Below are 15791 nucleotides of genomic sequence, written 5' to 3'. Positions count from 1 at the left end.
GAGCCAGACTGACCCCTCTCCCAGGCTGGACTCGAGCCAGACTGACCCCCTCTCCCAGGCTGGACTCGAGTCAGACTGACCCCCTCTCCGAGGGCAGACTCGAGCCAGACTGACCCCCTCTCCGAGGGCAGACTCAAGCCAGACTGACCCCCTCTCCCAGGCTGGACCTGAGCCAGACTGACCCCCTCTCCCAGGCTGGACCTGAGCCAGGCTGACCCCTCTCCCAGGCTGGACTCGAGCTAGACTGACCCCCTCTCCGAGGGCAGACTCGAGCCAGACTGACCCCCTCTCCCAGGCTGGACTCGAGCCGGACTGACCCCCTCTCCCAGGCTGGACTGGAGCCAGACTGACCCCCCTCTCCCAGGCTGGACTGGAGCCGGACTGACCCCCTCGCCCAGGCTGGACTCGAGCCGGACTCTCTCAGGGTGAAATGCTGACAGACCAGCTGTGCCAGCCATCGAAGGTCTTGCGCTCCAGTTTCTGCTGGTAGAAAATCAGGTCATCTGATGCCTTATCTGGCTGGCAGCAGGGTCAGGTTCAGGGTCGGAAGGTCGGGACAGGGTCGGAAGGCTGGGTCAGTGTGGGGAGGCCGGATTAGGCTCGGTTCAAGTTGGGAGGTCTGGTTAGGGTCGGGACAGGGTCATGAGGCCAGATTTGGGTCAGTTCAGGGTTGGTTCAAGTTGGGAGGTCTGGTTAGGGTTGGATCAGGGTCGGGACAGGGTCGTGAGGCCGGATTTGGGTCAGTTCAGGTCGGGAGAGTGTTGGAAGGTCGTGAGGCCAGATTAAGGTCGGTTCAGGGTTGGTTCTAGTCGGGAGGTGCGGTTAGGGTCGGTCAGGTCAGGGTTGGGAGGTTGCGTCAGGGTCAGGTCGTGAGTGGAGGTGGGAAGCGCACTAAAAGAAAACAAAAAGCCTGAAAGCTAAAATTAAAATAGTCAATAAAATAAAACAAAGTAAAACAAAATGTCTGCCTGCGATGCTCTGGCGGGGAATTTGATTGGTCGGTAATGTCACCAATCAGTAAGACTACTGACTCACTATAGTATTAAAGGATTCTAGAAACATGGATCCAATCTGGTGTCAACATTAAACGCTGGCTCCACGTTTGCTACACATTCTAGTATTTTCTGTTATGAGCGAGGAACAAAAAGGACAATGTTTGATTCCTTCTGGCAAAAAAAAAATCGACCAAACTAATTTATGATTGTGCTGATTTTTGGCTTTGTGATGTTGCCGAGAGATGCGACAGGCAATTCAAGTCATTTACAGGAAATCGGTATATTGAAAGCAGCTGTTTTATCGTCCCGCTATTTACGGAGATACTTGTGCGAGCGGGAGTGTTAATAAGAGGGGACGGGGCTGGTGTTTAACTCACTGACTCAGAGCAGAGAGTTGGTGGATCAGGCCCGATAATTAAATGGGCAGCACTGCCCCCTATAGGAGCCAACGCCAACAGCGTGCAAATCCACCCAGAATTTACTTCATGTGGGAAGCAAGTTCTGCTGCAGCTGTGCAAAGCCCCGGGGGTCCGACCACATCCGGAGCGCTGTGTACGGTTCTGGGCACCGCACCTCAGGAAGGATATATCGGCCTCGGAAGGAGCGCAGCGCAGATTCACCAGAATAATACCCGGGGCTCCGAGGGTTAGATTATGGAGGAGGGATTACACAAACTAGGCTTGTATTCCCTGGAATATAGACGGTGAAGGGGTGATTTGACTGAGGCTTTTTTTTTAAGGATTTCTGAAAGGAATCGATTGGGTATAGATAGAGAGAAACCTTTACCGCTGGTGGGGGGAGTCTAGCACAAGGGGGCATCACCTTAAAATCAGAGCCAGGCCATTCAGGAGAGAAGTTAGGAAACACTTCTTCACACAAAGGGTGGTAGGAGTGTGGAACTCTCTCTCACAAAAAGCTGTAGATGCTGGGGGTCAATTAATCATTTCAAATCTGATCTAGATGTTTTGCTAGCCGAGGGTATGAAGGGATATGGAACCAAGGCGGGTGGATGGAGTTAGGATACAGATCAGCCATGGTCTCACTGAATGACAGCACAGCCTGGTGGGGCTGAATGGCCTCCCTCCTGTTCCTACGTGGGATGTTAGTTAAAGTATGGCATTTAGCAAGTAACTTAACCAACACCTCCTATTACCTCCTCAGAAAGCCACTATTACACATGTAAATACTGCACAGTCGCACAGCTCCAGCCAAATAATTTCAAACAAATCACTTCAGATCTTTTAATCAGAAGAATTTCTGATGTCAAGTGGATGGCATTTTTTCTTACCCTGTTCGAAGAGATTTATAAACCATCCCTCCCGCTCACAGAAACCACCATTATACTCTGGGCTTTCAGCTCCTTGCGCAGAGTGCTGTCGACAACAGTCCGAGTTCGCTTCAACACCGATCTAATTGGAAATGGGTTGAGCGTCTGTTAGCTGGCGTGACAGATGCTCTCCCCCAGGGTGAGTGAGGAAGGCAGGAACAGGAGGAGGCCATTCAGCCCCTCGAGCCTGTTACACAGCAAGAGGAGGAGGCCCATTTAGCCCCTCGAGCCTGTTACACAGGAACAGGAGAAGCCATTCAGCCCCTCGAGCCTGTTACACAGGAAGAGGAGGAGGCCATTCAGCCTCTCGAGCCTGTTACACAGGAACAGGATTAGGCCATTCAGCCACTCGAGCCTGTTACACAGGAAGAGGAGGAGGGCCATTTAGCCCCTCGAGCCCGTTACACAGGAACAGGAGGAGGCCATTCAGCCCCTCGAGCCTGTTACACAGGAAGAGGAGGAGGCCATTCAGCCTCTCGAGCCTGTTACACAGCAAGAGGAGGAGGCCCATTTAGCCCCTCGAGCCTGTTACACAGGAACAGGAGAAGCCATTCAGCCCCTCGAGCCTGTTACACAGGAAGAGGAGGAGGCCATTCAGCCTCTCGAGCCTGTTACACAGGAACAGGATTAGGCCATTCAGCCACTTGAGCCTGTTACACAGGAAGAGGAGGAGGCCCATTTAGCCCCTCGAGCCCGTTACACAGGAACAGGAGGAGGCCATTCAGCCCCTCGAGCCTGTTACACAGGAAAAGGAGGAGGCCCATTCAGCCCCCTCGAGCCTGTTACACAAGAACAGGAGAAGCCATTCAGCCCCTCAAGCCTGCTACGCAGGAACAGGAGGAGGCCATTCAGCCTCTCGAGCCTGTTACACAGGAAGAGGAGGAGGCCATTCAGCCCCTCGAGCCTGTTACACAGCAAGAGGAGGAGGCCCATTTAGCCCCTCGAGCCTGTTACACAGGAACAGGAGGAGGCCATTCAGCCCCTTGAGCCTCTTGCACAGGAATAGGAGGAGGCCATTCAGCCCCTCGAGCCTGTTACACAGACCAGGGGGAGGCCATTCAGCCCCTCGAGCCTGTTACACAGCAAGAGGAGGAGGCCCATTCAGCCCCTCGAGCCTGTTACGCAGGAACAGGAGGAGGCCATTCAGCCCATTTCGCCTCTTACACAGGAACAGGATTAGGCCATTCAGCCCCTCGAGCCTGTTACACAGGAACAGGAGAAGCCCATTCAGCCCCTCGAGCCTGTTACACAGGAACAGCAGGAGGCCATTCAGCCCCTCGAGACTGATAGACAGGAACAGGAGGAGGCCATTCAGCCCCTCAAGCTTGTTACACGGGAACAGGAGGAGGCCATTCAACCCTCGAGCCTGTTACACAGGAACAGGAGGAGGCCATTCAGCCCCATGAGTCTGTTACATAGGAACAGGAGGTGGCCATTCAGCCCCTTGAGCCTGTTACACAGGAACAGGAGGAGGCCCATTCAGCCCCCTCGAGCCTGTTACACAGGAACAGGAGGAGGCCATTCAGCCCCTCGAGCCTGTTACACAGGAACAGGAGAAGCCCAGTCTGTCCCTCGAGCCTGTTGCACAGGAACAGGAGGAGGCCATTCAGCCCCTCGAGCCTGTTACACAGGAACAGGAGGAGGCCATTCAGCCCCTCGAGCCTGTTACACAGGAACAGGAGGAGGCCATTCAGCCCCTCGAGCCTGTTACACAGGAACAGGAGGAGGCCATTCAACCCTTGAGCCTGTTACACAGGAACAGGAGGAGGACATTCAGCCCCTCGAGCCTGTTGCACAGGAACAGGAGGAGGCCATTCAGCCCCATGAGTCTGTTACACAGGAACAGGATTAGGCCATTCAGCTCCTCGAGTCTGTTACACAGGAACAGGAGAAGCCTATTCTGTCCCTCGTGCCTGTTACACAGGAACAGGAGGAGGCCATTCAGCTCCTCGAGTCTGTTACACAGGAACAGGAGGAGGCCATTCAGCCTCTCGAGCCTGTTACACAGGAACAGGAGGAGGCCATACAGGCCCCTCAAGCCTGTTACACAGGAACAGGAGGAGGCCATTCAGCCCCTCGAGCCTGTTACACAGGAACAGGAGGAGTCCATTCAGCCTCTCGAGCCTGTAACACAGGAACAGGAGGAGGCCATTCAGCCCCTCGAGCCTGTTACACAGGAACAGGAGGAGGCCATTCAGCCCCTCGAGCCTGTTACACAGGAACAGGAGGAGGCCATTCAACCCTCGAGCCTGATACACAGGAACAGGAGGAGGCCATTCAGCCCCTCGAGCCTGTTACACAGGAACAGGAGGAGGCCATACAGGCCCCTCAAGCCTGTTACACAGGAACAGGAGGAGGCCATTCAGCCTCTCGAGCCTGTTACACAGGAACAGGAGGAGCCCATTCTGCCCCTTGAGCCTGTTGCACAGGAACAGGAGGAGGCCATTCAGCCCCTCGAGCCTGTTACACAGGAACAGGAGGAGGCCATTCAGCCCCTCGAGCCTGTTACACAGGAACAGGAGGAGACCATTCAGCCCCTCGAGCCTGTTGCACAGGAACAGGAGGAGGCCATTCAGCCCCATGAGTGTTACACAGGAACAGGATTAGGCCATTCAGCTCCTTGAGTCTGTTACACAGGAACAGGAGGAGGCCATTCAGCCCCTTGAGCCTCTTGCACAGGAATAGGAGGAGGCCAAACAGGCTCCACAAGCCTGTTACACAGGAACAGAAGTAGGCCATTCAGCCCCTCGAGCCTGTTACACAGGAACAGGAGGAGGCCATTCAGCCCTCGAGCCTGTTACACAGGAACAGGAGGAGGCCATTCAGCCCCTCGAGCCTGTTACACAGGAACAGGAGGAGGCCATTCAGCCCCTCAAGGCTGTTACACAGAACAGGGGGAGGCCATTCAGCCCCTCGAGCCTGTTACACAGCAAGAGGAGGAGGCCCATTCAGCTCTCAAGCCTGTTACACAGGAACAAGAGGAGGCCATTCAGCCCCTCGAGCCTGTTACACAGGAACAGGAGGAGGCCATTCAGCCCCTCAAGCCTGTTACACAGACCAGGGGGAGGCCATTCAGCCCCTCGAGCCTGTTACACAGGAACAGGAGGATGCCATTCAGCCGCTCAAGCCTGTTACACAGCAAGAGGAGGAGGCCCATTCAGCCCCTCGAGCCTGTTACACAGGAACAGGATTAGGCCATTCAGCCCCTCGAGCCTGTTACACAGGAACAGGAGAAGCCCATTCAGCCCCTCGAGCCTGTTACACAGGAACAGCAGGAGGCCATTCAGCCCCTCGAGACTGATAGACAGGAACAGGAGGAGGCCATTCAGCCCCTCAAGCCTGTTACACGGGAACAGGAGGAGGCCATTCAACCCTGAAGCCTGTTACACAGAAACAGGAAGAGGCCATTCAGCCCCATGAGTCTGTTACATAGGAACAGGAGGTGGCCATTCAGCCCCTTGAGCCTGTTACACAGGAACAGGCCCATTCAGCCCCCTCGAGCCTGTTACACAGGAACAGGAGGAGGCCATTCAGCCTCTCGAGCCTGTTACACAGGAACAGGAGGAGCCCATTCTGCCCCTTGAGCCTGTTGCACAGGAACAGGAGGAGGCCATTCAGCCCCTCGAGCCTGTTACACAGGAACAGGAGGAGGCCATTCAACACTCGAGCCTGATACACAGGAACAGGAGGAGGCCATTCAGCCCCTCGAGCCTGTTGCACAGGAACAGGAGGAGGCCATTCAGCCCCATGAGTCTGTTACACAGGAACAGGAGAAGCCCATTCTGTCCCTCGAGCCTGTTACACAGGAACAGGAGGAGGCCATTCAGCCCTCGAGCCTGTTACACAGGAACAGGAGGAGGCCATTCAGCCCCTCGAGCCTATTACACGGGAACAGGAGGAGGCCATGCAGCCCCTCGAGCCTGTTACACAGCAAGAGGAGGAGGCCCATTCAGCCCCTCAAGCCTGTTACACAGACCAGGAGGATGCCATTCAGCCCCTCGAGCCTGTTACACAGCAAGAGGAGGAGGCCCATTCAGCCCCTCGAGCCTGTTACACAGGAACAGGAGGAGGCCATTCAGCCCCTCAAGCCTGCTACGCAGGAACAGGAGGAGGCCATTCAGCCCATTTCGCCTCTTACACAGGAACAGGATTAGGCCATTCAGCCCCTCGAGCCTGTTACACAGGAACAGGAGAAGCCCATTCAGCCCCTCGAGCCTGTTACACAGGAACAGGAAGAGGCCATTCAGCCCTCGAGCCTGTTACACAGGAACAGGAGGAGGCCATTCAGCCCCTCAAGCCTGTTACACAGGAACAGGAGGAGGCCATTCAACCCTCGAGCCTGTTACACAGGAACAGGAGGAGGCCATTCAGCCCCATGAGTCTGTTACATAGGAACAGGAGGTGGCCATTCAGCCCCTTGAGCCTGTTACACAGGAACAGGAGGAGGCCCATTCAGCCCCCTCGAGCCTGTTACACAGGAACAGGAGGAGGCCATTCAGCCCCTCGAACCTGTTACACAGGAACAGGAGGAGGCCATTCAGCTCCTCGAGTCTGTTACACAGGAACAGGAGGAGGCCATTCAGCCTCTCGAGCCTGTTACGCAGGAACAGGAGGAGGCCATACAGGCCCCTCAAGCCTGTTACACAGGAACAGGAGGAGGCCATTCAGCCCCTCGAGCCTGTTACACAGGAACAGGAGGAGTCCATTCAGCCTCTCGAGCCTGTTACGCAGGAACAGGAGGAGGCCATACAGGCCCCTCAAGCCTGTTACACAGGAACAGAAGTAGGCTATTCAGCCCCTCGAGCCTGTTACACAGGAACAGGAGGAGGCCATACAGGCCCCTCGAGCCTGTTACACAGGAACAGGATTAGGCCATTCAGCCCCTTGAGCCTGTTGCACAAGAACAGGAGGAGGCCATTCAGCCCCTCGAGCCTGTTACACAGGAACAGGAGGATGCCATTCAGCCCCTTGAGCCTGTTGCACAGGAGCAGGAGGAGGCCATTCAACCCCATGAGTCTGTTACGCAGGAACAGGAGGAGGCCATTCAGCCCCATGAGTCTGTTACGCAGGAACAGGAGGAGGCCATTCGGCACATTTCGCCTCTTACACAGGAACAGGATTGGGCCATTCAGCCCCTCGAGCCTGTTACACAGGAACAGGAGAAGCCCATTCTGTCCCTCGAGCCTGTTACACAGGAACAGGAGGAGGCCATTCAGCTCGAGTCTGTTACACAGGAACAGGAGGAGGCCATACAGGCCCCTCAAGCCTGTTACACAGGAACAGAAGTAGGCCATTCAGCCCCTCAAGCCTGTTACACAGGAACAGGATTAGGCCATTCAGCCCCTCGAGCCTGTTACACAGGAACAGGAGGATGCCATTCAGCCCCTTGAGCCTGTTGCACAAGAACAGGAGGAGGCCATTCAGCCCCTCGAGCCTGTTACACAGGAAGAGGCCATTCAGCCCCATGAGTCTGTTACATTAAGAACCTGTCTGCTCTATCCCCATAGCCTGCCAAAAGACATGGACACAGTACGCAAGGTGCGATTTGATCAGAGCACTGGACAATTGAGCCAGACCTCCATTAACTTGTCCTCTACATGGTGGCTGTGTCATTCGGCTTGATTTGTTGATAGCTGCTCTGCCGGGGATTGCGCACGTTCAGTGCCGAGCCTACATTGAGCTGGTTACACAACTCGAAACCCACCCAACCACACCCGATAGATACAGCAAGTCTCGAACAGTGCCGGCGAACCAACTATTGTATATCAAGGAAGGACCTCTTTCAGAATTGAAATACCGCGACTCACTAACGCTTTAACTGCAGTGGAATTGATTTCCCAGTGAGAGCAGATGTCAAGGCTCCTCCAGAATCAATACCCTTGCATTCCCAATCATTTTATACACACCAATCACCTCAGAATTACAAATATTTTCTTTTTTTTTTTAAATGTGTCTTTCTTTGAATTAGTTGCGTAAAACACTTCCCAGGAAATGACTGACTTGTTCTATAAAGCAAAGTATCGTTTATTAAAATGTCTTTCCTGGGTCTCCAAATATTGGGTTGCAAATTGCCACATTCAGGGGCTGAAGGTTTCCTGGAATGTTCTGCTTAACACCTTTGTATGACCTTCCTCCATCCTGACCCAACAACACTGTGGGAGCGCCTTCACCCCACCATCTTCTTTTTATTTATTCACGGGATGTGGGCGTTGCTGACAAGGCCCAGCATTTATTGCCCATCCCTAGTTGCCTCTTGAGAAGGTGGTGGTGAGCCGCCTTCTTGAACCGCTGCAGTCCGTGTGGTGAAGGTGCTCCCACAGTGCTGTTAGGGATTTTGACCCAGCGACGATGAAGGATCAGCAATATACTTCTAAGTCAGGATGGTGTGTGTCTTGGAGGGGAACTTGGAGGTGGTGGTGTTCCCATGCGCCTGCTGCCCTTGTCCTTCTAGGTGGAAGAGGTTTGGGAGGTGCTGTCCAAGAAGCCTTGGCGAGTTGCTGCAGTGCATCTTGTAGATGGTGCACACTGCAGCCACGGTGCGCCGGTGGTGGAGGGAGTGAATGTTTAAGGTGGTGGATGGGGTGCCAATCAAGTGGGCTGCTTTGTCCTGGATGGTGTCGAGCTTCTTGAGTGTTGTTGGAGCTGCACTCATCCAGGTAAGTGGAGAGTATTCCATCACTGCAGCGGTTCAAGAAGGCAGCTCACCACCGCCTTCTCAAGGGCAACTGGGGATGGGCAATAAATGCCGGCCTTGCCAGCGACGCCCACATCCCAAGAATGAATATTAATTTATTTTTATAAATGCATTAGGTTCACACTCGAAGGGATTTGGAGCCAACACATTGAACAAAGTGCTTCAGTAGGAGAGGAAGCATCCTTAAAATTATAGCGTTGCTATGACAATAAATTAGCCTAAATCTCAAGACAAGTGCGACATTAATTCTGCATTTGTTTAAAATAACTCTCAAGATTAGCACCTCAATATCTGTGATCTTTTTAAACTTCATTTCCGATTATACTGGAAAGTGTGGTTTAGTTGTCTAAAAGTGTCTGATTGTGGAATTGTTTATGGAAAAGCAGCAATCTGGAAGTTCAGGAAATGTAGGTGATTGGGTTTACACTAAGAGTGGTCATCAGGTGTTGCCAGGCCAACCACTCTAGCAAGCCACGTTGATGTGGCTTTAAGGGGTCTCCATCTTGTTTGGTTGCGACTGGTATTTGTTTGTTTTTGTTTTTTTTGGTGTCGTCACCAGGTCTGGTTCTACCTCCCGGCATTGTGCTGCCTCGGCGCTGGACTCACCTCTGACATCTCCAGAGAATTGGGCCGAGTGTCTGGTCACGAAGAGCCTCAGCTGTTGATTGAGGTCAAAGGAAGCGAGGTCGACATCCCAGGAACGGACGCCTGTGTGGTGGAAAGAAAGAAACAATCGTCAGCCAGTCGCTCTTACGCGCCAGTTGGAGGCAAAAATCAGGTCAAAAAGAGTGTCAGCTTGGCTCAGTAAGTGGCACTCCAGCCTCTGGGACAGATGAGTGTCCCTAATCCGGGTGGACACACCAATCCAGTGCTGAAGGAGTGCTGCATTGTTGGAGGAGGTCTACCAGGTTTCTTAGGGTCCGACAGCACTGTGGCCTGGCCTATATTTCTCTCTCAACCCTCACCGCCAAAAAAATGGATTGGCTGGGATTTTGCTGTGTGCAAAATGGCTGTTGTGTTTGCCGATGTAACAGCAGTCCCAACACTTCAAAGTAATTCGTTATAGATCAGTGTTGTCCAATACCTTAGCCACTGGCCACATGTGGCTACTTGGGAATCCACATGTGGCTAATTGCATTGCTGATTAGTAAATTTAAAAAAAGAGTAATTGACACCGTCGTTGGGTCATGTGATCTCAATACTCGTACTCGCCCAGTGTTTGCATGTGAACTTTAACCTTTTTGTGTGCTTGTTGGTAAAATGGTGAGATTAAAAGCCGATTGTGGGAGTTTTTTGGATCAGTGTGGCTGGTTTACAGTGTGGCTGGTGCTCCCTTTGCCTTGAATATCTCTTAATGGGCCAGAAATTCGTGACCAAATGCGTGAGTACGGTCTGGGTACTCACGCATCTGGCCATTGGAAATGCCGGCGTTCAGCATGCACAGCGCATGCGGGGAACGCCGGCATTTCCAGTCCTCGGAACGAAGGGGTTCAGAGGCACAGCGCGTGCGACTGCACAGGCAGTGCTTGCGCAGTGAACTTCGTCGATTTCATTCATGGATTCAGTGAGGGTAAGTCCTTACAAGTTACACTTGAAAAAAGCATGTGTAAAGTTGTTCCAAGGCTGCGGAGGAAGATATATTTTATCGTGGAGCTTCTGAAAGGCAATATTTTTGTTTGGGAAAGGGAGGGAAGTTATTTTAAGAAATTTTAAGTAAGTTTTAAAGTTTAAATTTTTTTTTTTTTAAACGGGTTTTCAGAACGGTAGGTAGAAGGAGCAATTGTGGCTGTGTGAATTGAATGTGAAAATGAGTGTTCTAAAATGAGTAATGTAACATTTCCAGCACTTTTAAGAAAGAAACTTTTCATCAGTAATAAGTAATTATGTATGTATGTCTGCATATATTCCTTTACGTATATGTATGTATGTTTTATATTCCTTTACTTATGTGTATGAATGTATGTTTTTAATTATGATTTTCCAATAAGTTACTTTCTCTGAAAGTCATAATTAAATAATACATTCATACACATAAGTAAAGGAATATATACATAACACGCAAAGGAATATATACAGACATACATACTTTCAGAAGCTCCACGATAAGAAATATCTTCCTCCGCAGCCTCTGGAGCAACTGTACCCATGCTTTTTTCATGTGCAAGTTGTAAGGACTTGACCTCACTGAAAGCATGAATGAAAGCGGCGAATTTTACTGCGCACACGTTCTGCCTCTGAACCCCTTCGTTCAGAGGACAGGAAATGCCGGTTTTCCCCGCATGCGCTGTGCATGCTGAAAACCGGCATTTCCTCCGGCCAGACGCATAAGTACCCCGACCGTACTCGCGCATTTGGAAGGGAATTACTGGGCCAACATTTTACATGTCAATGAAATGAAAAATTTAACAATTGCACGATTTGCCCCCTCGCATCTGCGACTGAGGGTCCAAGGAGGTGCATTGCGCAAGAGGTCATCGTCGTACGTATCCTCACACTCTGTTCCCTTTCGGGAACTGTATGAAGTGGTGGAAGGATTTATGGCCGTGATTAACGCTCATTCCGTGACCGTAACCATCTTTGAACCAGCCATTAGGGTGGTTAGTCCTATGGCGTGAGGGTTTTACGGGCTCCCACAACCCATCTGAGGGGGGGGGGGGGGGGAGCCACCCACACCCACACCCACGGATGCAAGTATCCCGCTGGATGTCCACCCAGAACTTATAGTTGGAGCTCCGACTCCACTTGCCGGGACTGTCTGGAGTGGGGTTCGAAACCCTACTCCTTCTGGCCCAGCGGCGGGGATGCTTACTGCTACGCAAAAGGCCCACTCCGCACAAAAGGTGACACCCATACGTTTCCTGCGCCTTTTCCCTCCCCGTGACTGGAGCCCTATGCTGCCACTTGAAAGACCAAGCTATCATCTGCCCTTTTTGCGGCGCCTTTGACTTCTCATTACCAATGATGAGCAGGCGCTGCGCCTCCACCTCCTTGAGGAGATTGCCGAGGTCATCATCAGTTCAATTGTGAGTTCTTTTAATGCCGTGAATTGTGCTCATTCCAGCCATTTCACGTTGCTAATCGGATTGGGCCTTTGGCATAGCGGTAGGATCCCCGCCGCTGGGCCAGATCAGGGTAGGATTTCGAACCCCGCTCCAGACAGTCCCGGCAAGTGGAGTCGGAGCTCCGGCTCTAAATTCTGGGTTGACATCCAGTGGGATATTTGCGTCCGTGGGTGTGGGTGGCCCCCCCCTCCTTGTATAGCTTGTGGGAGCCCGTAAAACCCTCCCGCCATAGGACTAACCGCCCTAATGGCTGGTTCAAAGATGGTTACGGTCACGGAATGAGCGTTAATCATGGCCATAAATCCTTCCACCACTTCATACAGTTCCCCAAAGGGAACAGTGTGAAGACACGTATGACGACGACATTGCTAAATAAATAAATGGAATTAAAAAAATTCTTTTAGGGCTTTTAAAAGTCTTTAAATTGCTTTAATTCTGTTTAAAACTACTTCAGATTCTTCAAAATAATGTAAACGTTTTTAAAAGTTTATAAAAGTTACCAAAAGCTTCAAAAAACTTCCAAAAACCTATTTAAACTGCTGCTTTGCATGTAAAAATGCTTAGCAGCTTGGCAGAAACATTGGGGGCGTGTCCTGTTAAACTGAGACCTCAAGGGGCGTGTCTCAGTTGCACAGCGCGCTACAGGCTTCGCGCTGGCTGCACTCCTGGGCGGCGTGACGTCAGACGCTGCCCGGGAGTCAACATTTTAAAACAGCAATTCCAGGCGTCCCTGAAGATCAACGGCCGGCGCGTCAGCTAAGTGCAGATCGGGGGCTTACACACGCGGCAAGCCCCCGACTCGAATTTCTGGGCCAATGTCTCTAAATCTCTCCCACCTTCCAGCCTATCACAGGCCTTCCCTTTTGTTCTTTCCTCCCCTCCCCCCTTTTCCCAGCCCCTAAACTTGCTTAAAAATCTGTTCCATTTCCTGCTTTTTCCAGTTCTGATGAAAGGTCAACGACCTGAAACGTTAACTCTGTTTCTCTCTCCACAGATGCTGCCCGACCTGCTGAGTATCTCCAGCATTTTATTTTATGGCTGGTTTACTTCCTTGATTGTGAAGTAAATATACACGTGTGAAGTACTTTTTACCTGTATTGTGTGCGAGGTGCTTTCTACTAACATGAGTGGATGTGTTTAAAACAGCATCGCCGTAGCCTCACCTGGGGCCAGTCAGCGACTTCCATTGGACAACACTGTTCTAGATGATGCATTTATTAGTGTTTTTGAGATGTGATAAGATGGCATATAAATGCAAGACATTTACTTCAACAACAGGTACTGTATTGCCCGCCAGCCCCTCCCGCTTGGAGAGGGTGCTCCCAATGTTACGATAATCGGAGTGGTGACCTTATAGAAGTGAATGAGATAGTAAACTAGTAGGGCAAGTAGAACGAGGACACAATGACAACAATTTGCATTTATATAGCACCTTTTAAAAGTAAGTAGTCAAAAGTCCCAAGGCACTTCCCAGGAACGTAAATCAGAAAAAATTCGACACGGAGCCACAGAAGGATATATTAGGACAGGTGACCGAAAGCTTGGTCAAAGAGGTAGGTTTTAAGGGGTGTCTTAAAGGAGGAGAGAGAGCTGGTGAGGTTTGGGGTGGGAATTCCAGAGCTTAGAGGGCCTAGACGGCTGAAGGCACGGCCGCCAATGGTGGGGCAAAGGGATGCGCAAGAGACACAGGTTCAGCTCTTGGTATAAGGTCAATTTCAGATCGATATCACGAAGCTCTTTACAGAAGGAGTGACTGACACAAGGAACAGACTCCCTGGAATCATTTCAGAAGCAAATGGATGCTAGAATGTGGGGACTTTAGGCTTTAGTTTCTGGGTGGGTGAATGGCGATTGACCCTTCAACCTTTGTGAATATCCTGCGAGGCAGCAACAGACAGATTTCAATACACGAGTGAATGGGAAACCGAGTTAATCAGTTGGAGCTGTGTTATCCACCAGGTTTACAGTGTGGGGGTTGTGACAGGGTTAAACTGCCCACTTCCAGACAGACTGGAAAGGCCCAAGGTTCACGGCCCGGTCAGTCTTTAGTTAGCCGACCTCAACAGGGCTACAACTGGGTTCAAACACCTCTTAGCTGGGGTACGGAGTTTGGGGCGGGGGGGCACGGGGGACAGGAGGGGGACACCAATACAGGCAGAGCTCCTGCTCCTGGTCACGCTGCAATGAGCAAAGACGACTCTGTGGGTGAATTGCCTGCCAACCCTCACTGTTTAGGTGCGCATATTGGGGAGGGGAGGGGGTGCATATTGGGGAGGGGAGGAGACATCCAATGGAGCCTCATCTCACCATGAATCAGAGAGTGGGAGAGAGCGGCAGGAAGAACGAAATGAGGCGTCCGCTCTCAGCTGACTGATTACCGACCACAGTTACCACCCCTGTGCCCTCTGCTGCAGTCAGATCGCGAATCAGGACAAAGAAACAGTGCGAGGTTGGTGCCATAATCGATTGAACATCAGCTGATAACCAGCACTTTCTGGTACATGTCACCTCCCTCTCCCTGCGCAACGCCCTTGGAAACTGACCCCTCCCTGCCAATGGATTAATCGCACAGTCACACTGCAGCACTGCTTCCATCCAATTGATTATGTGTTGTCTCACAGACCTCATCGAAAGGGACGCCTGGATCTTGAATATTTCCCCTCCCAGAAGCTGCAGCCTGCCATTCCCCACTCGGATCAGCATGTCCTCTTCCATTTATGCTGAGTCATTGGCGACAGCGAGTCTTATTCACTTGGCTCAATAACGTAGGAGAGAGAAATAAATAAAACATCTGCCAAACCTCCTTTGATATTGTCTCACTTATAGCTCTCTCGCCTCGGAGTCAGAAGGTCGCGGGTACAAGTCCCCACTCCAGAGACTTGAGCACAAAATCGAGGCTGACACACCCAGTGCAGTACTGAGGGAGCGCCGCACTGTCGGAGGGGCAGTACTGAGGGAGTGCTGCAGTGTCAAAGGGGCAGTACTGAGGGAGTGCCGCATTGTCGGAGGGGCAGTACTGAGGGAGCACTGCACTGTCGGAGGGGCAGTACTGAGGGAGTGCTGCAGTGTCGGAGGAGAGGTACTGAGGGAGCGCCGCACTGTCGGAGGGGCAGTACTGAGGGAGCGCCACACTGTCGGAGGGGCAGTGTTGAGGGAGCGCCGCACTGTCGGAGGGGCAGTACTGAGGGAGCGCTGCACTGTCGGAGGGACAGTACTGAGGGAGCACCACACTGTCGGAGGGGCAGTACTGAGGGAGTGCTGCACTGTCAGGGGGCAGTACTGAGGGAGCGCTGCACTGTCAGAGGGGCAGTACTGAGAGAGCGCTGCACTGTTGGAGGGGCAGTACTGAGGGAGCGCTACTCTGTCTGAAGTGCCGTTAAATCGAAGCCCCATCTGCTCTCTCAGGTGGACATAAAAGATCCCATGGCCAATATTTCGAAGAAGAGCAGGGGAGTTCTCCCCGGTGTCCTGGGCCAATATTTATCCTTCAATCAACATCACTAAAAAACAAATTACCTGGTCATTATCACATTGTTGTTTGTGGGAGCTTGCTGTGCGCAAATTGGATGATGCGTTTCCCACATTACAACAGTGACCACACTTCAAAAAGTACTTCATTGGCTGTAAAGCGCTTAGGGACGTCCTGAGGTTTGGAAAGGCGCTACAGAAATGCAAGTCTTTCTTTAGCCGAGGCCTCCAATTACAGCCAGTGC

At 51.9% G+C, this 15791-nt stretch overlaps 2 protein-coding genes across 2 annotated transcripts in view; one reads left to right on the top strand and one right to left on the bottom strand.

Annotated features, from left to right (window-relative positions):
* LOC147097412 (TP53-binding protein 1-like) overlaps positions 1-15791 on the top strand; it is a 97827-nt gene that overhangs the window by 8085 nt on the left and 73951 nt on the right. The gene's annotated exons all lie outside the window — the stretch shown is intronic.
* LOC147097413 (microtubule-associated protein 1A-like) overlaps positions 1-15791 on the bottom strand; it is a 165314-nt gene that overhangs the window by 131782 nt on the left and 17741 nt on the right. Inside the window, exon 2 of the mRNA XM_085972367.1 lies at positions 9623-9724. Within this exon, the coding sequence (XP_085828493.1) occupies positions 9623-9724 (102 nt within the window). The remainder of the gene's footprint in view (positions 1-9622; positions 9725-15791) is intronic.

The sequence above is a fragment of the Somniosus microcephalus genome, chromosome 32 (assembly GCF_052327205.1).
Source record: "Somniosus microcephalus isolate GS21.2 chromosome 32, FLI_Smic_1.0, whole genome shotgun sequence".
NCBI lineage: Eukaryota > Metazoa > Chordata > Chondrichthyes > Squaliformes > Somniosidae > Somniosus > Somniosus microcephalus.
The sequence above is the reverse complement of the archived record's forward strand: the minus strand, read 5'-3'. Positions and strand labels throughout refer to the sequence as shown.